The 27,112-nt window shown below is 38.0% G+C and overlaps 1 protein-coding gene across 6 annotated transcripts in view; it reads left to right on the forward strand.

Annotated features, from left to right (window-relative positions):
• The window catches only part of PTPRZ1 (protein tyrosine phosphatase receptor type Z1), a 208,944-nt gene that overhangs the window by 168,854 nt on the left and 12,978 nt on the right, over positions 1-27,112 (forward strand). For 3 of the 6 annotated variants that reach the window (XM_070788070.1, XM_070788073.1, XM_019958993.2), the window contains exons 14-23: positions 5,667-5,758; positions 8,442-8,527; positions 14,733-14,753; positions 14,921-15,017; positions 18,931-19,013; positions 20,566-20,700; positions 21,520-21,654; positions 22,990-23,153; positions 24,706-24,841; positions 26,677-26,823. In XM_070788070.1, the coding sequence (XP_070644171.1) occupies positions 5,667-5,758; positions 8,442-8,527; positions 14,733-14,753; positions 14,921-15,017; positions 18,931-19,013; positions 20,566-20,700; positions 21,520-21,654; positions 22,990-23,153; positions 24,706-24,841; positions 26,677-26,823 (1,096 nt within the window). The remainder of the gene's footprint in view (positions 1-5,666; positions 5,759-8,441; positions 8,528-14,732; positions 14,754-14,920; positions 15,018-18,930; positions 19,014-20,565; positions 20,701-21,519; positions 21,655-22,989; positions 23,154-24,705; positions 24,842-26,676; positions 26,824-27,112) is intronic. The other 3 variants (XM_070788072.1, XM_070788074.1, XM_019958994.2) reach the window with 1 other exon arrangement.

A 27,112-nucleotide genomic window follows, 5' to 3' on the forward strand; every position in this document is an offset into this window, starting at 1 on the left:
TTAATGGGAATTGAAGTTAGACAAACATAAAATAGGGTGGGAAATGAGATCATATTCTATTTCATAGTAAATAGTGTTAGAATAAATTTCAGTTAAAGTGTTAGATAGTTTATAGTTAAAAGGTTGAAGTAATTAGAATGAGTTTTTTAATCTGTTACTTAATATTCCAAGTTTATTTTCTACAAAATTGAAAATCAGTGCCTTATTTAATATGATTTGAGATTTCATGGTAAAGTCAAGTCTGGAGTGGTTTATATCTTTTGTTATTAGTAGGCCATTCCATCCATACTTATGTGGATAAAAAAAGATGAAATTGTAAGTTGGAAAATACTAATTTGACCTTCCTCCATGAAATGTTTCTGTTCTCCTTACAAATAACACATATAATTTGAGTACAGAGTGTTAGTTTAAAATATGAACACTCTTAGAGTTTTATGTATATATTTTATATCTAATAATCAAACGTCCTGATAAAATTTGTTACTCTTACTTATCCATTTACAAATTTAACATAACTGTCCAACTCACGGCCATTTGAAGTTAATTCACTCCCAAATGTAACTTTTTACATCAGTGAGACAAATACACTAGGAGTACTATTTGCTAAACTACAAAATGACAATGGCAGTGCATTCTTCACAGTTTGTCTGAATTATTCACATCCAAGGGTAGCTGCATTTCTGAGCAACATGATTTCATTCACCAATATGGAAACATTTTAGACCTTTGTGCAAACTATAGCCTGTAGAAAGGTTTAAAAATCTAATGACATACCAGCAAGACTCTTAATACTAATAGTAACATTGTCCTTATAAGTTTTTCCAGTTTATATATTAAAACACTTCTCTAACCTAATTCTTTAGGAGAAAAAATAATCACAAATGGTATGATAAATCCTCTCTTTTGCCTAATTTACTTAACTCAAAGTGGTCTCTTACGTTTGGTATAAACCTTAAGAGAAAGCATGCCATAGCAGGAAGGCAGAACAAATCAGAGGTGATAAAATCTGGGTCTCTTTTCCAGTTCTGCCCAACATTTATTATATAGCTTTGGGCAAGTCACCCATCTAGGAATTAGTGTCCTCTTTTTACTATTTGGGGGAGAGATTATCTTTTAGATTGGAGTCAGATTTTCTTCAGGGTTTCTGTGATGAGTACAGCATAATGAATATTGTTTCATATTTGTGTAAGGATCCAAAAACTGGAATAATAATTATACATTTCTAGCTTTTAATTCCAAATAATGTGATGAAAGGTGTAAATTAAATAATCAGATTAACATTGATTGATAGGACCTATGTCTACAAGTTTAAAACAGTCATCACTTTTTTCTTCATGGCTGAGTGATAATTAGCAGGAGACGGAGTTACAAACACTTAGCACATAGACGTGAAGACACTCACTGCTGATACAGAACAGATGGACCATTGATACCAAATCTTGTCATACATTAAATAATATGCCTTGAAATTATTTTCCAGATGTTTTAAGGTATAATTTACATGAGCCAAATCATAAGTTTCCAAGACACAAAATTATTTCCATAAGAATAACTTCAAAAAGTTCACTTTAAAGATGACAAAGAGAAAATTTTGGAGAGCTTTTTTTAGTAGTTAGAATATGAAAAATACCAAAAATGTGTTCAAATAAACAGCACTCCATCAAAAGCAATATAGAACAGAGTTTTCCATAGGCACCCTTATTCTGACTGGAGAGAGTGGGAAGAGAAACAATATAATTTTTCTCTTGATATTAAATTTAAATTTGTGGGTCATTGGTAGCTACCATCCAGAATGGAGGACTCCAGTGCCACGCTACCTTTTATATAGAATGTCACCTCCTAGGTAAGACTGTACCATAAAGAGTTCCTAAGCCACATACAGATGCTCTTCATCCAGAATGAATCCTGTACTATTTTAATTGTTTCCTACTTTTAAGCTTATTGGTATGATTTATAAGATTCTTTTGTTACCTGTTAATACAAGTAACATTACTAGACCACTTATTTTCTAAAACCAACAAATGTTTGATTACATAGCTGAAAAGAGGGGCTGGAATTTACTACAAGGAATATTAGCAACATCTTAAACCTTGGTACTGATATGTCTTAATTTGCCTTTTCCCATTTTAAGAGATATTGCCTTCTTCCCATTCTCTCAGACACATCCTCCGTCTAGGCATCCATCCATCCATCCATCCACCCATCAATCCATCCTTCTCTAGCTGTATATTCTACCTCTTCCTCCCAAATGTTTTGAAATTTTAAGTTAATCTCATTTGAGGCTCCGGTAGGCAAGAGAGTCTAGGATGCATCTGTATACATTATGGTTGGTGGAATTCTACTGGAAATTCTACTGTAAATCCATCTAATCATTCAACATTTAATACCTATTGCACTCCTGGCATTGTATTTAAAATTGGGTCTACATAAATCAAAAGACATGGCCCCATCTTTAAAAAATATATATAATGAGGATAAAGGCCCAAAACAAATATACTACAAAATGATTACTTTTACCACCAATTAATTAAAATATTTAAAATAAATTGAAGGTCATTCTTGGATTAATTAAGCGTATTTTTCAAAGCAATCTTTTTAAACAAGAGTGTGAATGGACGTTTGTGTTCATTATAATAGAAACAGAAAGTGGAGTGCAAGAATCTGCTTAAGAAATGAGAGGCTGTTTCACAGAGAAGATGCCACTGAGCTGTCTTTTGAAAGGAAATATTTGCATGGCACATTAGTGACCGAGGCATTTTGGTCAAAAGAAGAACCATGTTTAAAGCAGGGAGAAGAAATAACTGAGTTAGAGCAGGCAAGACATGTTCAGTGATCTACAACATTTGTTATTGAACATAAACTTCAAGGAGAAAAGTCAAAAAAGGTTTGGACCACAGATAGGTAGGGTTTAGGTATTTAAAGATTTGGATACTACAATCTAAAAATCTGTAAGATAGAGCTAAAGCCAATATGTCAAAGTAAAAGGGAGATAGGTTTGAGGCTCAATATAAGAAAAATATCAACAGTAAGAGGCGTTACATTGGAACAGGAGGGTCTCCTCTTTGGGTACCATTTGGAGACACTTACAAGGGATTGATGTTCGGGTTAGTGTAAGAAATGTGTAGTAGCTAAAGATGATTCATAGAGAAGTAAGCTCCTTGTCACGGAAGGATTCAAACTGAATCCTTTTTATATGTCAGAGATGTTAGAGGAAGGACTCTGATATTAGCTGTGATATTGCACTAGGTCCCTTAAGGTATTAAATATTTTACAACTCTAAGATTCATTGAAAAATAAAAGCCCTTTCAGCTGGCTTTTGCAACCATATTTTAAAGGAATCAAAGAGATTTTTAATCCTGTGATCTTAAAAGCAAGTATCAAATCCAGTGTCTCCCTATCAGTGGGGCAGAAGATACTACATCTGTGGTTGCACAGATGACCCACACTTTCCTGAAGTTTCTGCTCCAGACTGGTGTCAGTTCTGCTCAGATGTGGATTTTCAATAGAAAAGAATCTTTGTCTTGAGACCTGTGGCCCTCCTCTTTCCATTTCTCATTACTCTGCCAGGCTTCTTCCACTCTTCAGGATATGAGCCTTGCTTGGGGCCTTTTTGCCCCACATCACAGTTGATGGTACATGCACTTGTCTTCCTCCTACATCACCTCTTCCCTGTCGAAGACATTCGTGTGTTCTGTCAATTATCTGTACTCTCACAGGTTTGATTATGATTATACTATCACAGCAGATAGCTATTTTTTTTTGCTGTGCACATCATTACCTTTGGATTTGTTTTTAAACTTGTGACATTAGAGTTATAAATAAACTATATAATTTTGTACTATTGATACCTATGGCAGTGAATTCATTGAACAAATATTCCAGGGCACCTATAACACGCCAGACATTATTATGAGGACTAACACTACATTAAGACCAAGTGTCTTGCCTTTTGTTGGGCTTCACAGGTTGCTCAGTGGTAAAGAATCTGCCTGCCAGTGCAGGAGACACAGGAGATGTGGCTTCAATCCTTGGGTCAGTAAGATCCCCTGGAGAAGGAAATGGCAAACCACTCCAGTATTCTTGCCTGGAAAATTCCATGAACAGAGGAGCCTGATGGGCCACAGGCCATAGGGCTGCAAAGAGTCAGACACGACTGAGCACGCACGTGGATCTTTGCTTTTGGGGGACTTACATTCTGGTGAGGGACGACCAACTAAAATTATGAACGATGAATAAACAAATGTATAAATAAAGTATTTCAGAGAGTGATAAGTGCCATAAAACAAGCAAAAAAGGGGTAGAATAGTGACTTAGCCAGAGGGGCTTATAGTTTTATTAATAGCTTAGGTGGTCAGAGGACTCTCAGAGGAAGTGGCATTTAAGCCAATGTGTAAGTGATGGGAAAGAGGCAAGTGGCCAGAGGGAACACCAAGAACCACAACCCTGGGATAATATTGCAGGACTTCTTGGAAAGAGAAAGGGATGACCAGTGGGTTAGAGCCTAGTGGTTGCAGAAGAAGTAATAAGAGATGAGACTGCTGGTGGGGATATGGAGGGGGAACCAGGTTACAGAGGGTCTAACCGCCCTTGCTGAAATAATGGAATATCGTTCTTATTCCAGTGGGAAACCATTGAAGAATTTTATGCAGAGAACTGATTATTGAAAGAAAATATCACAATTGAAGTGTGTCATATAAGAACAAATGTTAAAGTTCATTAGGATAAGTATCTTGTTGCTTGGATTTTTCAAATGAAAAACGAGATTGGCACTTTCACTCAAACAGATCTTTCCATTTAAACTTAACCACTTATGAGTAATGCTTCAAATAAATTAAATGACCCACATCAAAGAGTGTCATTAGCAGTTTTAATTATCTACATTTTTTAATTAATGATAGTTTGCATTAGTTTATAGCAGCAGTTGGTTCTTTGCTCTTCTCAATAGTTTGCATGAGCTCTTACCAGATGTTACTCTTATTATCTAAATGAAAATAGATTCAGGTGACCTTGTAGGTCATAGTTGTGGTTGATTCCAAATATATTCATTCTCAAAACCCTCATCAAGGCTAGCATCTGTTGGAGAGAAAATCACCCCTGTTTTTGGTTACACGCTCATTATTTCTTCACTTCGTTTTGTCCTTACGACAGTGTCACACTTGTAATATAAAGCTGCCTTTTTTCATCAAAATGTTACCATAGTGGAAATTCACTTCTACCTGGTCATTCCTTGCTAACTTTTGCTAGCAGCTGAATAGCCTCAGAACGGCATGATCCTTTAAATATTGAGTGAAAAATAGCTTTGGATAGGCTATCTTTTCCACTCTGATCCTGTCCAAAGTGGCAGGACACCCTGGTATACAGCAACAGTAGAAGAGCAGCTAGGGTATTGAGCTATCCTACTCCTTGGCACCAACTGCAAGTTCAAGTGTTACCTTTGCTTATAGCATGTCTGATACCTGCTCGCTCTTCGCATCTGGAACAGGTAAAACTGAGATAAATTTGGAGGCTGTAAAATTCTTTAATACCTGTGTTTTGTAAAAGTAGGTGATAGATTTCCACTTATGTTTTTTAATTCTGAAGATTTCTGTCTTAATTTTTAAGCATCTCAGAAGTTGTCTTCTTGTCCATTCCAGCTAGTAGTATAAATTGCCTTCTTTTCTTTCCAGGAAATGTTTCCAGACTGCACATTTTTATTTAGAGGACAGTACGTCCCCTCGAGTAATATCCACACCTCCAACACCTATCTTTCCAATTTCAGGTAATAGCTTAAAGTGTGACCCGGAGTAGCTGGTAGATGTTAAATGAAAAGCATGATGTTGGAAGGTTTGTCCTTATTGAAGTACTTTGCAAATGCTATAATGTAGATTAGTAAATGTCTGTGTTGCCTAAAATATTATGTATCAGGCATTCAGGTTTTTAACTTGTTAATTTTGAATATTCTTAACCATACAGGTGATGTGACAAAATAATTTATAGTTGTTCAGATGTTGTATGTTAAAGAACATAAATATTTATAGCAATAATATATTAGTAAGGAATAATGCTGACTTTTACTCATTTCAATTACTTTAGTGGATATCTAAACACCAAAAGTCAGACTAAATCAATGCAGTAAGGACGGACAGGACAAAACCCACAAAAATAAGAATAAACTTTAATTTCTTTCTGATTATCTGAGTGAATGTGGGAAAAGTTTTCTTAACTACATTAGGGGAAAATAAAGAAACTATATAATAGTGAAGGTAGAAGAGAAACATGAGCACAAAGAAAGTGTGGTTGCCTGAAATATGTGAAGTAAAAGTGTCAGACCGTTGAATACCTGGGAAGCATCAACTGCTTTATCAGAACTTACCTAGTTAACAATATTCAAGAATTAACAGGAGTCACTTTAAGACTCTCACTGACTCTGGAAATCACATTGTCACTAAGGTCGCAGACACTTGTTGAATTAACATTTTATAACATTTCAGGATGAAAAGTGGTAACAACAAAAAGTTGTCTAGACATGTGGGAATTAAGGAAGAAGAACAGGAGGACAGAGGATGATACAAGGACAAGGAGACCAGGGAAAGCAAAAGCAAACATTCCTCTCCGTGTCTTTGTACAGAAGTCTCTTTTTAAATTGTCTGGGACGCCGTATGTTACTGCTTGAGGTGCACATTCTACAGGATGTTATCTTCTGAAGTCTCATGCGATTTAAAAAACAGAAAAATAAAACAGAAGCATTTTCATTGTAATTTTCAACAGACGTAGGAGTTAGACCTGTCTTGCTCTTTCACCTCTTTTATCGACTTTGTGTCTTTAACCACCAGTGTTTTATTGGCTTTTCCAGTTTATATTAAAATTCTGTCCTTTCTTTTAGTACAGTACCATTTCTTATTAACATGCTTAGAATTTTTGAGACTGATTGCTCTCAGTTATCTGTTGGGTTTAGTTCCCTTCATTGTCAAACATACCTCTCCTACATACCCTGTCAGCATGGGTAAGCAAATTAACTCTAACATTATCTAAAGTCCAACACAGTTTATTATTAACAATAAATAAAATAATCCAAAATTGGGTTGTCCAGGAAATCCAGAACCCCCTGTCCTATTTCTCAGAAGAATGGTGATCAAGGGCATCTCCTCCTTTTGTCTGCTTAGCTCTCAAAGATGCACTCTTGAGCACCCCCAACATATGCATACGTTCATGTGAAATCAGAAAATAAAAAGATAAGCTAGTCTCACCTACTTGCAGACCAATTTGTAAAAGAAATTACTGGAAGACATGATAGCAAGTGAGAAGTAATCAATTTGCTCATGGAAAGAGGTTAGCTCTGCTGAGGAATATCCATGGGTTTGACAGAGCTTAGGACTAATGATTTAGATGTGACAAGTTATTTCTGTTTTCTTATCTAATTATAAAAGCTACTTCTAGGCAAGGTGCTTCTGTAGGTGTGAAGGTGGAATTACACCTTTGTCTAGTGTTTCTTAAGCTTAACTTGCTAATTCAATTTTAGTATTCAGGTACACTTATCTGAAAGAGAACAGATGGATTCTAATTTTTTTTTTTTAAATCAACAAATTCTTGGTAACTGAAGCTTAAAAATATTAAATGGCCTAGATGCTGAACATCTGTTGATGTAAATAACTGTTTCTAGTGAAATGTGTTTGATGTTTCCTTGTCAGAGATATCACTTGTGAAGTTGCACACTGTGAACTAGTAATATGTTTAATCTAAGAAAGCCTTTCCAGGGGGGAAAAAAGAGAAAAGACAGAAACAGGTAAAAAAATTGGCCCCTGCACAATTAATTAACAGGTCCAGTGACTTTGTTTACATAGCATTTTTTTCAAGTTAGAATTCTTGAAATTTTACAGATTAAAAGTCCCAAAGGTTCTTGACAGTATACTTAATGAATAGTCTGCATATAAATGTTTTCTATTATTTATAGAGAAAAAGAAAAAATATTTTCAAATGTAAACATCTGACAATTTAATGGAGAGACTCTAAACCGTACAATTGTATAAAACTGAAATTGCACTATATATTATGTTAAATCCATAGTAAAATCGAAAATAGATTATTTCTGCATTTTTTCCCCCTAGAATTGACAGGCAACTCCCACTCATGTTAAAGAAAATTAACCATAAAGCGATGCAGTCCATTGGGTGTTTTTTATAACGTAACATTGAAAATTAATTATTTTCTCTTTAGTGTATGAAAGGAAAAGATTCCTGATCAAATCAGAATTCTAAAATGCAGGTTATGATTAATAGTAAATGTAGGGAAAACTGATAATTGTTGTTTATTGTTTCTCTGAACATAGATTCAGTTGAGATTATAGGAATAATTGAATTTTGAAGTTGTTTTAGAAGGAAGCTCTTTATAAATCCCCACAAATGAGAGGCACATTTATTTCTGTTGAGTTATCCTTTCCAACTTAATTTTTTTTATTCACTTAGATGATGTTGGAGCAATTCCAATAAAGCACTTTCCAAAGCATGTTGCAGACTTACATGCAAGTAGTGGGTTTACTGAAGAATTTGAGGTATGATTTTAATATGTCTCTTTTAAACAGTATGGAAAATAGTAATTTTTTGAAATTCACCAATAGGCTGTTTCTTGAATTGAAACCATTTCCATTCTAGTGAAATTATTATTTCCATAATCAGTTATGTGTTTAGGATATGTGTGATAGTTATATAATTTAGCAAATTGGTTTTCCATTTTAAAATTCAGTTGTACTAGTTGGAAACACAAAACCATGTTTAATTCCCATAAAATCAGAAAAATACTATAGTATTCTTTTTTTAATCTGAATTGGTAACACTGATTCCTTTTAATTTTCTAAACCATATAGATTATAATAAACTAGTAAATTTCATAATTTTGAGCCAAAGTACATACAAACTCCTACCTATAAGGATTACAAAAGTGTAAATGCAAAAACGCTTATTATACAAGGCATAATAAATATTACCCAAGGTAAAGTCCCATCTTCTCAAGAAAATACGCATTTCTAAAAAACATTGGAACTTCACAATCACTGAAAATTTTTCTAGTAGTAGTCTGTAAAACACTCTTAGATGGTAGGCACAGGGAAATTTACTGCAAATTTATCAAGGCCCACTGAATTATCAGTTAAGAAGATTTTTCAGAATAGTGTGCCCTCAGCCAACAGTTACCAGTAAAAACCACAGCATAAAGTCACCTTCGTTGAGCACTCCCTACATGTCAGTCATGGTACTAGATACGTCTACAATCAACGTTCACCCAATTCTGGAAGTTATTTGTTTTTATATCTAATCATATTGATGAAAGCATCTTCAACAAAAGTTAATTATTAACAACCAGTAAACAGCATGGGCTTCCCAGGTGGTGCCAGTAGTAAAGAACCAGTCTAAGAGACGTGCGAAGATCCTCTGGAGAAGGAAATGGCAACCCACTCCAGTATCCTTACCAGGTGAATCCCATGGATAGAGGAGCCTGGAGGGCTACAATCCATAGCCTTGCAAAGAGTTGGACACAACTGAATGGACTTAGCACCTATGAATGTGTAATCTCCATTTTCCTCACTCTTATGAGGATTTAGGATTGAAGGCATTTGGAGCTCACCTGGATAATATAGTATAATCTCCCTATCTCAAGTATCTTATCTTAGTACATAGCAGGGTGGGGCTTCCCAGGTGGCTCAGTGGTAAAGAATCTGCCTGCCAAGCAGGAGATGCAGGAAGTTCAGTTCAGTCGCTCAGTCCTGTCCAACTCTTTGCAACCCCATGAACCGCAGCATGCCAGGCCTCCCTGTCTATCACCAACTCCCGCAGTTTACTCAAACTCATGTCCATTGACTCAGTGATGCCATCCAACCGTCTCGTCCTCTGTCATCCCCTTCTCCTCCTGTCTTCAGTCTTTCCCAGCATCAGGGTCTTTTCAGATGAGTTACCTCTTCATATCAGGTGGCCAAAATATTGGAGTCTCAGCTTCAACATCAGTCCCTCCACTGAACACCCAGGATTGATCTCCTTTAGGATGGACTGGTTGGATCTCCTTGCAGTCCAAGGGACTCTCAAGAGTTTTCTCCAACACCACAGTTCAAAAGCATCAATTCTTCAGTGCTCAGCTTTCTTTATAGTCCAACTCTCACATCCATACATGACTACTGGAAAAACCATAGCCTTGACTAGACAGACCTTTGTTGACAAAGTAATGTCTCTGCTCTTTAATATGCTGTCTAGGTTGGTCATAACTTAAGCGTCTTTTAATTTCATAGCTGCAGTCACCATCTGCAGTGATTTTGGAGCCCCCAAAAATAAAGTCAGCCACTGTTTCCCCATCTATTTGCCATGAAGTGATGAGACCAGATGCCATGATCTTAGTTTTCTGAATGTTGAGCTTTAAGCCACTTTTTCACTGCCCTCTTTCACTTTTAACAAGAGGCTCTTTAGTTCTTCTTCACTTTCTGCCATAACGGTGGTGTCATCTGCATATCTGAGATTATTGATATTTCTCCCAGCAATCTTCGTTCCAGCTTGTGATTCATCCAGCCCAGCATTTCTCATGATGTACTCTGCATATAAGTTAAATAAGCAGGGTGACAATATACAGCCTTGACATACTCCGTTTCCTATTTGGAACCAGTCTATTGTTCCATATCCAGTTCTAACTGTTGCTTCTGTCACCTGCATATAGGTTTCTCAAGAGGCAGCTCAGGTGGTCTGGTATTCCCATCTCTTTCAGAATTATCCACAGTTTATTGTGATCCATACAGTCAAAGGCTTTGGCATAGTCAATAAAACAGAAATAGAAGTTTTTCTGGAACTCTCTTGCTTTTTCGATGATCCAGCAGATGTTGGCATTTGATCTCTGGTTCCTCTGCCTTTTCTAAAACCAGCTTAAACATCTGGAAGTTCACAGTTCACATATTGCTGAAGCCTGATTTGGAGAATTTTCAGCATTTCTTTACTAGCATGTGTGGATGCTGCTGCTAAGTTGCATCAGTCATGTCCGACTCTGTGTGACCCCATAGACGGCAGCTTACCAGGCTCCTCCATCTGTGGGATTCTCCAGGCAAAAGTACTGGAGTGAGTTGCCATTGCCTTCTCCGTACTAGCATGTGAGATGAATGCAGTTGTGCGGTAGTTTGAGCATTCTTTGGCATTGCCTTTCTTAGGGATTGGAATGAAAACTCACCTTTTCCAGTCCTGTGACCACTGCTGAGTTTTACAGATTTGCTGGTGTATTGAGTGCAGCACTTTCACAGCATCATCTTTGAGAATTTGAAATAGCTCAACTGGAATTCCATCACCTCCACTAGCTTTGTTTGTAGTGATGCTTCCTAAGGCCCACGTGACTTCACATTCCAGGATGTCTGCCTCTAGGTGAGTGATCACACAATCGTGATTATCTGGGTCATGAAGATCTTTTTTGTACAGTTCTATATGTTCTTGCCACTTCTTCTTAATATCTTCTGCTTCTGTTAGGTCCATACTATTTCTGTCCTTTATCGAGCCCATCTTTGCATAAAATGTTCCCTTGGTATCTCTAATTTTCTTGAAGAGATCTCTAGTCTTTCCCATTCTATTGTTTTCCTCTATTTCTTTGCACTGATCACTGAAGGCTTTTTTATCTCTCCTTGCTATTCTTTGGAACTCTACATTCAGATGCTTATAGCTTTCCTTTTCTCCTTTGCTTTTCACTTATCTTCTTTTCACAGCTATTTGTAAGGCCCCCTCTGACAGCCATTTTGCCTTTTTGCATTTCTTTTTCTTAGGAATGGTCTTGATCCCTGTCTCCTGAACAATGTCACGAACCTCTGTCCATAGTTCATCAGGCACTCTGTCTATCAGATCTAGTCCCTTAAATCTATTTCTCACCTACACTGTATAATCATAAGGGGTTTGATTTAGGTCATACCTGAATGGTCTAGTGGTTTTCCCCACTTTATTCAATTTAAGTCTGAATTTGGCAATAAGGAGTTCATGATCTGAGCTACAGTCAGCTCCCGGTCTTGTTTTTGCTGACTGTATAGAGCTTGTCCATCTTTGGCTGCAAAGAATATAATCAGTCCGATTTGAGTGTTGACCATCTGGTGATGTCCATATGTAGAGTCTTCTCTTGTGTTGTTGGAAGAGGGTGTTTGCTATGACCAGTGCGTTCTCTTGGCAAAACTCTATTAGCCTTTGCCCTGCTTCATTCCATATTCCAAGGCCAGATTTGCCTGTTACTTCAGGTGTTTCTTGACTTCCTACTTTTTCATTCCAGTCCCCTATAATGAAAAGGACATCTCTTTTGGGTGTTAGTTCTAAAACGTGTTGTAGGTCTTCATAGAACCATTCAGCTTCTTCAGCATTACTGCTCAGGGCATAGATTTGGATTACCATGATATTGAATGGTTTGCCTTGGAAACAAACAGAGATCATCCTGTTGTTTTTGAGATTGCATCCAAGTACTGCATATTGGACTCTTTTGTTGACTATGATGGCTACTCCATTTCTTCTAAGTGATTCTTGCTCACAGTAGTAGATACAATGGTCATCTGAGTTAAATTCATCTATTCCAGTCCATTTTAGTTCACTGATTCCTAGAATGTTGATGTTCACTCTTGCCATCTCCTATTTGATCACTTCCAATATGTCTTGATTCATGGACCTAACATTCCAGGTTCCTATGCAGTATTGCTCTTTACAGCATCGAACCTTGCTTCCATCACCAGTCACATCCACAACTGTGTATTGTTTTTGCTTTGGCTCCATCCCTTCATTCTTTCTGGAGTTATTTCTCCACTGATCTCCAGTAGCATATTGGGCACCTACCGACCTGGGAAGTTCATCTTTCAGTGTCCTGTCTTTTTGCCTTGAGAACCCCATGAACAGTATGAAAAGGCAAAAAAAAGGAGATGCAGGAAATATAGGTTCTATCTGTTGGTCAGGAAGATAGCCTAGAAAAAGAAATGGCGATCCATTCCAGTATTCTTGGCTGGGAAATCCCATGGACAAAGGAGACTAGCAGGCTGCAGTCCATGGGGTCGCAAGGAGTCACAATTGAGCATTCAAGCAAATAGCAGGGCTGGGATTGAAATCTAACACTCTTGTCCTTTCCATTCTAGAAATCAGGGGCTCCCCAGCCCAACCTCAGCCTCTCCAAGTACTCAATCAACGTCCCTCTTTGAAGCCCTTTGAGATCTGACCCTGATCAGAGGCTATACCACAGTACCTAATACACCCCGCAACTTCTTCCCATGAATCAGATCCCCAAGAGCATAGTTATGGAAGGAAAATGACAGAGACTAGAAAGCTTTAAAATACCAAAGGAAAGATAAATGAAATATATGTTTTCACTAAATTAAAAACAGTAAAAGCCAGCTAATTTAATCTTAAAAGAAATCTAAGTCATAGCTGTATTGAATAAGAAAGTACTATGAGGTGACTAAATAAAATGGAATAATATGAAGAATTATATTTTTAAAACATCAAATTATTTTTTCCTAACATAACAGAGGTTACTAGGTGGTGCAATATGAATTTACAGAAACTATCAGGCATCGATCAAACAAAATCCTAGTTGCAAAAAGAAGAATATGTTAAGGATGGGTCTAACATTCAAGATGTTAAAATCCATAAGGAAAAATAGACAATTTATTGTAAAAGTTGCTGATAGCATAAATACAAAAGTAGATACACAGTTTTCATAATTATAAAATCATAAATCATTTTAAATAGTATTAGGCAGTTCATGATGATTAAATTAATAAAATAACCTTACACTTTTACTCAAAAAGTGTATTCTTAATTCCATTGCTCCTAACTCATTGATTGAAGAAAGCTTTTTATTAACTTAATAAGTAACTTAATAATTAATAATTCTGTACCTTTTAAGTGGGTCATATATTAAATTGTTTTTAAATTTAGAATCAGAATGACTTGCTGCACAAGAGGCCTTGGGATGCTTATTTAGTAAAGGGCTGAGCCATTTTGCCAATGAATCAGATTTATATTTAGATTGTATATTTTCTCAAAAATTATAAGGCTTTCATGTTATTATCTTAATGTGTACTAAATAATTGAAAATTCCAAACTAATATATTTAGATAGAAGATATACCTTAGAAGGATTTTAATTCTTTTTAAAAGCTAAATGGCAGGAATAATTTTTCTCAACTCATTGAGGTTTAATTTTAATTAATAAGAAGTCTACTAATTAAGTATGTAGAAAGTTATACTATTTAAATTTTATTTCCAAAGACATAATATATATGATAAAAAACTTTAGGAGATGTCTAATGTGTTGACAACTTTAAATCTGTTACAAACCACCTAATTAAGGATGCTGTTTAGTCTTAAAATTACTCAAAATCAACAACAAAAAAAGTATCACTAATTCAGTTTCAATTAATTCTATCATGATCAAATACAATTGTATTTGAATATTAGCAAATCTGACTCATATGTCAAAATGTGTCATCAAATATGTGGTTTTTCTCATCAACATTTTAAAAATTCATCATGTTATTATACCACTGTCCCCTTTTAAAAGTGCTTTTTTTCCTTTTACATGATTTTAAGGTTCCAAACTGTTAGAAATTTTGATTTGCATGCAACTGTTTGAAACATTCTGTTGTGTTAGTATTTGACAAATGTATTTATTGCATGATCATGGTTTTCCATTGTAAACCTAATATGAACACTTTTTTTTCTCATTTGTCGTGTGCTGTGGAATTTGATTTCTTTACTTTTTTGGCATTCATTCCCTCATTAGACACTGAAAGAGTTTTACCAGGTAAGGCATTATTTCACTGCATTTTCTTATAGCCAAGAAATAGTTGATATAACATGTAAAAATTTTTTTTGATAGATTGTTTTGTTTGTTGTCTTCCTTAGTGTATTTTAAGGCACTTTGTTTGAAAGGATGTGTATTAAAATGTTACCCATGCAATTTCTTTACAGGAGGTGCAGAGCTGTACTGTTGATTTAGGTATCACAGCAGACAGCTCCAATCACCCCGACAATAAGCACAAGAACCGATACATAAATATTGTTGCCTGTAAGTATATCCTTCACTCAACTCTGACCTTATCATTGCAGTGCTTTTAATTCAGTGTCCTGAAGTTCTCTGACAGTGAACCTCAGTGAATCTGTTTCAGGACCTTTGTATCAGGACATGAGACTTGTGTTAGATAATACATATTGTTTAACTACTCCAGCTTAAATGCAATTAATGACATCTGTTTCTTTTGAACAAAACAAACTCATGTTTTAATCCAGTCCTTTCTTCAGACCTCATAGCCTGTAAATTTGTTCTTATGTTTTCTGTCATTGTTTGTATTCGTAGTTCTATTTTCACTTGAGATCCCCTTTATGTGAATTTACTAACCAAAAGGGATTTTCTTTAGACTCTTTTTTTTTTCCCTAACATTTCTGTTCCTCTCTTGCCATTCTCCCTGGGGGCTGATAAAAGGTTAGTTGGATTCTTTCTTTTTATTTCTTCTCTTATTGTCTTTTTCTCCTCCCTGAATAGGTGTCTGGCTCTTTTCTTTAGGGCAAGTATACCTATTTATTTTCCTATGCAATTATCATGTTTCTTCCATCTTCTTACAGCATGTATTATTTACATCTGTTCCCTTTTATTTTCCTTTACATCCCCCTCATCTCTTGAAATCCATCTTCATTCTTCCCCAAAACTTCAACTTACTTCCTTTCTTACATATTCAGTAAGTCTTCCTAGATTTGTGTGAACATGGTGTTACAGCATGGTTGTTTAAATTCTGGTTCCATCCTAGTTTCTGGAATAGAAACTTTTATGATCACACTGCTAAGTAGTTTGCATAGATGTTGGTTTTTTTCCCTACAAGGTTTACACCAATTTTTCAATTTTGATAGAAGATTCTGCTTCATGTTTGGCCTCCTCAGTGGAAGCAACTGTCTTACTACATGTAAAAGCTCAACTGTATTCAATTGCTTCTTAGAGTGAAGTGGTTGTTAGACCATTCCCTCTACAAGCTAAATAGAAAATGCATGGGTGCATGCTAAGTTGCTTCAGTTGTGTTCAATGCTTTGTGACCCTATGGACTTTCATCCACCAGGCTCCTGTATCCATGGGATTCTCCAGGCAAGAATACTGGAGTGGGTTGCCATACCCTCCTCCAGGGGATCTTCTCAACCCAGAGATAGAACCCATGACTTCTTCACTGCAGGCAGATTCTTTACCACTGAGCCCCAGGGAAGCCCAAATAGAAAATCCCTACCAGTAATTAAGAAGGGGATGGAGATTAACATTTGTTGAACACCTACTATATGCCTGACACTGTAAATCTGTTATTTCAACTGACTCACTTTGCTATATAGCAGAAACTAACAAAACACTGTAAATCAACTCCAGTAAATCATACTCCAATAAAAATTAATTTTAGGAAGCAACCTAGATGTCCATCAGCAGATGAATGGATAAGAAAGCTGTGGTACATATACACAATGGAGTATTACTCAGCCATTAAAAAGAATATATTTGAATCAGTTCTAATGAGGTGGGTGAAACTGGAGCCTATTATACAGAGTGAAGTAAGCCAGAAAGAAAAACACCAATACAGTATACTAACGCATATATATGGAATTTAGAAAGATGGTAACGATAACCCTGTATGCGAGACAGCAAAAGAGACACAGATGTACAGAACAGTCTTTTGGACTCTGTGGGAGAAGGAGAGGGTGGGGTGATTTGGGAGAATGGCATTGAAACATGTATAATATCATATATGAAACGAATCGCCAGTCCAGGTTCTATGCATTATACAGGATGCTTGGGGCTGGTGCACTGGGATGACCCAGAGGGATGGTATGGGGAGGGAGGTGGGAGGGGGGTTCAGGATGGGGAACATGTGTATACCCGTGGCGGATTCATGTCAATGTATGGCAAAACCAATACAATATTGTAAAGTAATTAACCTCCAATTAAAATAAATAAATTTATATTTTAAAAAAGAAAAAAATTAATTTAAAAAATATTTTAAGTGAATTAAATAAATAAATCTGTTATTTCATTTCATCCCTGAAAGAACCTGGCAAGATAGGTAATAACATTTCTACTTTACAGATGAAGAAAAAAAACAGAAAGTTTACCCAGTAAGACCCTTCAGCACCAAAATACAAAAATAGGTCAGCGTGGCATTGAAGCCATCTTTCCATGGCCACACATCTATTTCTGTGTACATTTCCTACATCTTTGTGAGCTGCCAATATCACCAAAGTATTACTATTCCAGAATATCTCATTTGTTCTGTATTCATTTCTTCATCCTTGAAAAAACTAATCTGCCCAGGGAAACCACCAAGTGTCCTTCTAGTGATGCTTTGCTTTCTTATTAAGCAGTTCCTCCAAACACAGTTTCTCTGTAGAACTGAAGTTATTCCAGAACTCCTCATTTCAACACATTTAATTATGACCATGCACTATATATAACTATGAGAAATGCTGGGCTGGAGGAAGCACAAGCTGAAATCAAGATTGCCGGGAGAAATATCAATAACCTCAGATATGCAGATGACACCACCCTTATGGCAGAAAGTGAAGAAGAACTAAGAGCCTCTTGATGAAAATGAAAGAGGGGAGTGAAAAAGTTGGCTTAAAGCTCAACATTCAGAAAACGAAGATCATGGCATCTGGTCCCATCACTTCATGGGAAATAGATGGGGAAACAGCGGAAACAGTGGCTGACTTTATTTTTGGGGGCTCCAAAATCACTGCAGATGGTGATTGTAGCCATGAAATTAAAAGACACTTACTCCTTGGAAGGAAAGTTATGACCAACCTAGATAGCATATTCAAAAGCAGAGACATTTCTTTGCCAACAAAGGTCCGTCTAGTCAAGGCTATTGTTTTTCCAGTGGTCGTGTATGGATGTGAGAGTTGGACTGTGAAGAAAGCTGAGCACTGAAGAATTGATGTTTTTGAACTGTGGTGTTGGAAAAGACTCTTGAGAGTCCCTTGGAGTGCAAGGAGATCCAATCAGTCCATCCTAAAGGAGTTCAGTCCTGGGTGTTCATTGGAAGGACTGATGTTGAAGCTGAAACTCCAATACTTTGGTCACCTGATGCAAAGAGCTGACTCATTGGAAAAGACCCTGATGCTGGGAAAGATTGAGGTCAGGAGGAGAAGGGGACGACAGAGGATGAGATGGTTGGATGGCATCACGGACTCAATGGACATGAGTTTGGGTAATCTCCGGGAGTTGGTGGTAGACAGAGAGGCCTGGCGTGGTGCAGTGCATGGGGTGGCAAAGAGTCAGACACGACTGAGTGACTGAACTATGTACAAGTTACCATGGTCTTCATGCCGTCTTCACTGACAGTGCAGGATCCATGCCCTTCATTCTTGGCCAGTTGTTCTCCTGCCTCCCTTTGCAGTAGTTCCTCTTTGAGGTCTTCCCTTGAAAGAGCTGCCTGCTGTAACTAATCACAGAAACTCCCTGGAGCCCTCCTGCTTCCTTCTCTACTTTCTTTTACTCTGTCAGCCTCCTTTTCAAAGCCTGCATGCTACCATCCTTCCTTAGCTTGTTCTCTCCCCTTCACTGGCTCTGCAGTGTTCACAGCCCCAGTATCTACCTTTAGAAGCCCATCTAAAATGCCAACTTTAGGAGTCAACCTCTATGAAAAGGTTTATTTTCATCCCAAACCAGTGTTCCCCTAGGACTCTGCACTTCTCTCTTGACACCGAAACATTCTTCTTTGTGTATATGTCCATTCCCACCTTCTATATTGGAAACCTTCCTGAAAGAAATGGTTTTTGTTGTCATCTATATTTATCTATATTTTGTCATCTTTGTATCTTCCAGAAGCCAACTAAAGTACATGATGTTTGCACTGGTTTTAATTGTATTTGATAAATGATCATGTAAATGTAAATGACCTTTATGCTGAAAACCAGTTCATGATGTAGTGAAATATTTTCTTTTTCTATTACAGATGATCATAGTAGGGTTAAACTCGCACAACTTGCTGAGAAGGATGGCAAACTGACTGATTACATCAATGCCAATTATGTTGATGTAAGCATATTTAAAATAAAATTTATGAAAATCATATTAGATTGTGAATATATTATACCAGAGTATTGTACACATAATAGTGCTTAACATATATTATGTGAAAGATAAAAAATACAAATCAGGAGTAAGAGATCCCATGGCTAAAGGTTTTCAGATTGAATGGCACTCAAGCTCTGGTTTATTTCCTAGGTGAGAGAGGGAATTTGGGCTGAGAATGTACATGCAAGGTAGGATGTATGTATTCTGATAAGTTTGTAACTCCTTAAATTAAAAGGTGTAGGATCAATGCTTGTTTGGCATTTCCATCCCATAGTTCCTAGTGAAAAATTATGTAGATAGCAGATAATCAATAAGTTTTGACTGCAAAGTTCCCACAGAAGAATTGGCTAAAAGGCAAACATGTGATTACTATACCAGTAACCAGCCTTTATAACCTTGGGCGTGTATCAGGATACCCAGCTTTGTGAAACTTACTGGCGATCTCCAGGGGCTGTAGACCACTGACTCACTTCCTGCTGTTTCCCGGTGGTCAGTTGAATGCCAATGGAACTTGGTTATTTTCCTGACACTGACCTTACAGTCTAGCTGCCTTCAGGTTAATTCAAAGAAAGAGCAGTTAATTCAAAGAAAGAAAGTGAAAGTGAAGTTGCTCAGTCCGTTCCGACTCTTTGTGACCCCATGAGCTATAGCCTATGAGGCCCCTCCATCCATGGAATTTTCCAGGCAAGAGTACTGGAGTGGGTTGCCGTTTCCTTTTCAAGGGAATCTTTCCTACCCAGGGATCAAACCTGGGTCTTCCGAGTTGCAAGCAGACCCTTTTACCATCTGACCCCCCAGGGAAGCTCCCTAATTCAAAGAAGTGAGCACCAAATATAAGTATCCAGTGGGTTTGTTTTAGGCAGTCACTTCAGGCTTCCATGTCTGTGAGTGTGTACGTCAGACTGAATATGGGCTTTGGAGTTGGAACTGGCTCTGAATTGCAACTCTGCCATTGGCTAACTGAAAGTTTGGAAAGCCACTTAACTCTTTTGAGCTTCAGCTTGCTTATCCCCAAATTAAGAATGATTCTTCCATTTTGCATGTAAATTATGGGTTAGGGTTAATGTTTGTAAACTTGGCCAACAGCAGGTAATAAGTGAAGATAGTTGTGAATGATTAGCATTGCTCAGGTCTACCATAAGGAGAAAACACCAAAGGTTTCCTGATTACAGACAACTGAGCCCTAATGCCTCAAACACATTTCAAAGCTGCACAATTAAGGACCAGGTATTAAGCACAGTAAACAGACTTGGATTAAATGCACTAAGACTGGAGGTGCAGAGAACAATGGTTGTGTCAATGCAAAGACTATATATATATATATATATATATATATATATATCATAGTTAAAGAAGAATTGTTGTCTTTGCTGTGCTAGTACATTTTTTCTGGCTTTAAAGTATTTTTTAATGGTTTTCTTTGATAGCAAAACTGTGCTGATCTTAGAAACTGAACAGGTAAAAATGGCATACAAATGTGTTAGTGAGAAATATTTGTCATTTGTCTCTTCAGGGCTACAACAGACCAAAAGCTTACATTGCTGCCCAAGGCCCACTGAAATCCACGGCCGAAGATTTCTGGAGAATGATATGGGAGCATAATGTGGAAGTTATTGTCATGATAACGAACCTTGTGGAGAAAGGAAGGGTATGTAGGTTATCTCTTATTCCCTCCGCAAGAGAGCGATTGGAAGTGCTTTAAGTTGCTTGTGATAGAGTCAGCGTTAGGAAGCAGCAAAAGTTAGGAAAGCTCATCAGGATTTCTTTCTAGTAGATAAAACAGCTAAAGAGAAATGGTAGCATTGAAACATATACATTACCATATGTAAAATTGACAGCCAGTGGGAATTTGCTGTATGATGCAGGGAGCTCAACCGGGTGCTCTGTGATTACCTAGGAGGGTGGGATGGGGTGGGAGGTGGGAGGGAGGTTCAAAAGGGAGGGGACATGTGTATGCCTATGGCTGATTCACATTGATGCATGGCAGAAACCAACAAAAATATTTTAAAACAGTTATCCTCCAATGAAGAATAAATACATTTAAAATAAATAAATAAAAGGGAAACAGAGGTCAAAATCTTCATTATATATTAAGCTATGGGTTATATAAATGCGTTCTTCATTCCATGAGAAAAAGCAAATAAGGTTCATTGAAAAGCTATGCAGAGTGAAGTAGATTTTAATTCACAGGAGCTGGATTCTAGTCCTGGCTTCACAGTGACTGAGGACATCTGGCCTCACTTTTCTCATCCTAAAGAAGGAGGAGTTTGGATCCATCATCTCTGGTCTTTCAGCCCCATAGCTCTCTCCTTTCTCTTCTCTACAACTAACTCACAGTCACTGAGAAAGGAAAGAAATTGTTTAGAAGAATAAGGGTGTCGTGGTATCAGATCTTTACTGATTTCAGGCGTGACTTAGACTAAGCATTTGAAATATGAAAATAGCATTTTTCCTTTCTCTTTCACAGAGAAAGTGTGACCAGTACTGGCCTGTGGATGGGAGTGAAGAGTATGGGAACTTTCTGGTTACTCAAAAGAGTATTCAAGTGCTTGCTTATTATACTGTGAGGAATTTTACTCTAAGAAACACAAAGATCAAAAAGGTGAGTCCACACATGATGGATACCATCAATTGAATTACACATCTCGGTCCATCATACCATCTTGTTTAAAGGGAACAAGTGGTATAACCAAAACAGAGTAAAAATACACGTAACTAAAGGCACTGAGAGTTCTTAATTGGGACTTCCCTGGTGGTCCAGTGGTTAAGAATCCATCTTCTAATACAACGGATGTGGGTAGGAACCCTGGCCAGGGAACTGAGATCCTACATGTCGTGGGGCAACTAAGCTCCCGCACTGCAGCTACTGAGCCCATGAGCCTGGGGTGCATGCTCCACAAGAGAAGCCACCTCAATGAGAAGACCCAGCACAGTCAAAAAAGAAAACTGTTCTTATCACAGCTACAGCTCCATCCCAAAGATGTCTTCCAAACCTCTTAATCCCAGATGTGGCTTTGGCACCACATTCTTTGTAGTGCCAATAATTTCAGTGAAACACGAACAACAGTTCTTGTGCCATTTGATAACTGCACATCCAACTAAAATAGTGGAAACTGAGAAGGAGGAAAAGAAAAAGAGCAAGTTATAAGTCAGGGTTCCTTAGAAAAACATATATGTGTATGCTTATATAAATATATATGTATTTAGAGAGAGAGGTTTTTGTTTTGTTTTGTTTTGTTTTTAAGAATTTATTCCAAGCTAGAAATTCAGGCAAAATTTCTACATTGCAGTCTTGAGAATACCTTCTTTTTCAGGAAACCTCAGTCTTTGCTCTCGAGTTCTTTAACTGATATTTCCGAGCCTCACCCACTTTACTGGAACTCTTACTGGTTTAGATGTCAATCATATCTTAAAAAATACCTTGATGGTAACATTTGGTGTGACTGGTTTGACCAAGCTAGTGACCACCATTGCCTAACCAAGTTGATATGTGAAATTAACCATCACAAATGACAATGTACTTTTTTGAGCTTTGTTATGAACCACCAGATGGAGAAGGCAATGGCAATCCACTCCAATACTCTTGCCTGGAGAATCCCATGGACGGAGGAGCCTGGTAGGCTACAGTCCATGGGGTCGCTAAGAGTCAGAAATGACTGAGCGACTTCACTTTCACTTTTCACTTTCATGCATTGGAGAAGGAAATGGCAACCCACTCCAGTATTCTTACCTGGAGAATCCCAGGGACAGAGGAGCCTGTTGGGGTGCCGTCTATGGGGTCGCACAGAGTCGTGACTAAGACGCGACTTAGCAGCAGCAGCAGCAGCAGCAGCAGCATGAAACACCAGCATCAAGCTCTGAATCCTAAGTTGATGTTTAAGGACCCCATTTGTGTATGTTCCTGTAACTAGCTGATTAGCTGTCTGGTCTCTTTTAGGGTTCCCAGAAAGGAAGACCCAGTGGGCGCGTGGTTACCCAGTACCACTACACTCAGTGGCCTGACATGGGAGTGCCTGAGTACTCGCTGCCAGTGCTAACCTTTGTGAGAAAGGCCTCGCATGCCAAGCGCCACGCAGTAGGGCCTGTTGTTGTCCACTGCAGGTGAGTTTCAGCGCCGGGTTGTAAACCCATAGAATTGCTTATGCTAATAAAAAGGGAATCAGTGGAACAAAGGTTTTGCCAAAATGGAAATGATTTCACAAAGGGAGGGGCATGAAATATTGGTCCCTAGGAAGTGAGTATGCCAGACTCAGAATTGGATTCCTGAATATTTCAAAGCACCAGTTATTTCTATGATGTATATTATTCTATTTGATTGTTTAATTGGATTTCAACTTATGAAAGGTGTGAAGCAGGCAGAACAATGTCTTGTAATTAAACAAACATTTATTACAATATAGTGTGAGATAAAAATCCTTGAGATGCAACCCATGTTCCTGGGAGTTAATAGTCTATTGTAGACTTCATAAGCCAGGTTTATATTAGAAAAATCAAAGCCCACAAAATGTGAGGAATTCAGCAAAATACTTTTAATTTGTTTTTAAACAGTTTGGGGTCAAAACTCATATTCCTGAGTTCTTTCTAATACTCTGAATACCCTGAGCCTATTGAAAGCCCAGGTACTTCCAAGACAGGATGGATTAATAGAAATAATGATATTTCAAAGAAAGAGAAAAATGGATTAGAGGATTTAATTTAATATCTTTCAATTAAAACAAAAATAGCAGTTAATGTTTACTGAGTGCCAACCACAAAAATCTAATTCGCTTCTACGTGGAGCACTTTTGTCAAAGCAGCATCTGTATTTTTACAGAAACAAGTGTTTTCCTTTGATATGTAGTGTATCTCACACATTCTAATTACCTGTTTCCGGAGTTAGGCTCAGACAAAGTTTGAGAGATCTATCTTCAGGTTTTTTATCTGAGCCTGGAAGTTGAGGGAAACAGGAAGATGCAAGAAAAATAGCTCTGAAGGTCAGAGATTGTTTCCTGGTGAATGGAGGAGGCCCAGAGCATTTTGAGAGCAGCTGCTAATTCTTCACTCTAGTACTTCCTACTCGTCAGAGCGTTTGAAAGGAATCCGTGTCTCTGAATTCTGTCCCTCTGCTAGAGGCTTTGAAGAAGTCGGTAGATAATGGCCCTTTAGAAATGACTGAAGTTATGCTTTATTCCTCACCATCTCAGGGAAATGATATTTTCAGCTGAAAGCCTTCACAAACGCTTTCTTCCCATTAATGCAGAAACCTTTACAAACCTGTTTACCTGACAGTACCGACCTGGAGACCTTGTCTTTTCAGAGTTTGGAGAAGCTGATGTTTTCATTTTTCTCAAATTAAATGTCTGTTTGCTAGGCTCTGATACATAATATTTTCATTGTATCATATAAGCTGAATAATAACTGTAATTATTGAACATAAAAAGTCTCCAACAGAAATGATCAGATTGCTTTGGAGTTTGACCTGTCGGCAAAAAAGAAAACTTTGTTATTTGAAGCATTCTGCTTAACTCTTAAGCTGCTTACTTTGGGGACTGCTAAATTACCTACTAAGTGGCTTGGAAAAGGAAATTAATTTACAAGACAGCCAGTTGTGACCGATCGTCAAATGTACTTTATACTTGACGTTGAACCAGCTCTTTCTTTGTGTGCTCCTCAGTGCTGGAGTTGGAAGAACGGGCACGTACATTGTGCTAGACAGCATGCTGCAGCAGATTCAACATGAAGGAACCGTCAACGTATTTGGTTTTTTAAAACACATTCGTTCACAAAGAAATTACTTGGTGCAAACTGAGGTATGATAAGGAGGATAATTTAATTTATAATTTAATTTATCTAAGGATTGGAAATGTCCCTAAATGCTGGATAGGCCAGAGTTTGTATTACCAGATTCGTTAGTCCCATGGGGCACCCCTTGATAAAGTGCTATGAACTGGGTGGCTTAAAACAACAGAAATGTATCATCTCCTAGTTCTGGAGGATAGAAGTCCAAAAATCAAGGTGTGGGCAGCAGGGCCATGCTCCCTCCATGTCCTCTAGGGAAGGATCCTTCCATGTCTCTCCAAGTTTCTGATAGTCTCATATTTCCCTGGATTTAGCAGCCTAACTCCAGTCTCTGCCTGTATCTTCACACGGCTGTCTTCCCCCTGTGTCTGTGTCCAAATTTCCCCTTTCTTATAAGGATGTCAGCCTACCTCATTTAACTAATGACATCTGCATCATCTCTGTTTACAAATAAGGTCACATTCTGAGGTACTAGGAGGTTAGGGTTTCAGCATATCTTTTTCCTGTGTGTAGTGAGCAAATAGATTCATTCTCCTATTTAAATAATATGAATTATGCTCAAATTAGGGCTTTAATGCAGGAGACATAAGAGAGTCAGGTTTGATCCCTGGGTTGGGAAGATCCCCTGAAGGAGGAAATAGCAACTCACTCTGGTATTCTTGCCTGGAGAATCCCATGGACGGAGGAGCCAGGTGGGGTATAGTCTGGAGGGTTGCAAAGAGTCAGATACAACTGAAGCAACTTAGCGCACATGCATGCTCAAATTAAATTCTTTTTTAAGCCCATTTCATTTGCCCATATGTGACACAGGACAAAGTCTCCATGCCTGTATTTTATTTCCACTATTTCTAAATAAAAATGGATTTAAATTGAAAACTATGGATGGCAGCTTGAAAACAATAAGAAACCTATGACTGAATGGCTTTGAAACCAATCAAACTTCAATCCATCAAGGAGATGACATTCTAGTTAGATAAGACCAGGGAAGAGTCCCATCCATGAAATAGAAGATAACTTAAAAATGTATAGATAATTCTGCTGAATTACATTTGACTGGCTAAAAGGAGAACTGGAATGGACAGAAGGGAAAGACCCATCAGAAATAGAGGTCAGTGCAAAATGTGGAAGAGGGTCTCAGTTATGAAGGATGGCCAGAGAAGACATTGCTTTGCCTCCCAAAATCTTCCAGTGGTCTCCTTCTCAAAATGTCAATGCCCATGAAATAAAGAGATGAGAGTGGAAACAGTTGCGTTCTTTCTGTATTACTCCTTTTCCTCCATCTGACTTCCTGCCAGGACTGGTAAGCAACCTCTGTGAGTTCTCCCTTCCATTTTGTAAAACTCTTTTGTCTGTCAATGAAAGATACTACTTCCAAAAAAAAAATTTAATTTGCTTTTTATGCACTGGGTTTTAATTGTGGCATGGGGTATCTCAGTTACGGCCCTCAAACTCTTAGTTGCCACACGTGGGATCTAGTTCCCTGATCAAGGATTGAACCCAGGCCCTCTGCATTGGGAGTGCAGACCCCAGTGGGTCTGGAACACCAGGGAAGTTCCAGGAAAATACTAGTTTTGTGCTGAGACACTGGTGGCTCAGATGATAAAGAATCTGCCTGCAGTACAGGAGATTGGGCTCGACCTCTGGGTCAGGAAGATCTCCTGGAGAAGGGAATGGTTACCCACTCCAGCATTCTTGCTTGGAGAATCCCATGGACAGCAAAGGCTGGTAGTCTACAGTCCATGGGGTTGCGAAGAGTCAAACACAACTGAATGACTAACACTTCCAAGAACTTTTCACGTGTAGGGAGAGCCTATAGTGATGTTCCTGTTTGTCATTGTTTTGCCAGGAACAGTATGTCTTCATTCATGACGCGCTGGTCGAGGCCATACTCAGTAAAGAAACTGAGGTCCCAGACAGCCACATCCATGCCTATGTTAACGGGCTCCTCATTCCTGGACCAACTGGCAAAACAAAGCTAGAGAAACAATTCAAGGTGAGTTCTCTTCAGAGTCCCTCTCTCGGGTGTCACCGTGGGTTGGCATGTTCCCGCATCTCCTCATTTGAGTGGACAAGGCGGTGTGGACAGGCTCAGTACTCTGTTGGTCCAGTGGCTACACTGTGTTCTTTACAACCGGCCACAAAGCCACTTGGTGAATTTCAGTGAGAACCTTAGAGTCGCAAGAGGTTAAGTTCCCAGAAACCCTAGAAATGCAGGCGTGGTCCAGGAAACAGAGGGCGCAGAGCAGAGCAGGATGAACAGGCAGAACTTCTAACACAGACAG

This window comes from Bos indicus, chromosome 4 (assembly GCF_029378745.1).
Source record: "Bos indicus isolate NIAB-ARS_2022 breed Sahiwal x Tharparkar chromosome 4, NIAB-ARS_B.indTharparkar_mat_pri_1.0, whole genome shotgun sequence".
NCBI classification, from domain to species: Eukaryota; Metazoa; Chordata; class Mammalia; order Artiodactyla; family Bovidae; genus Bos; species Bos indicus.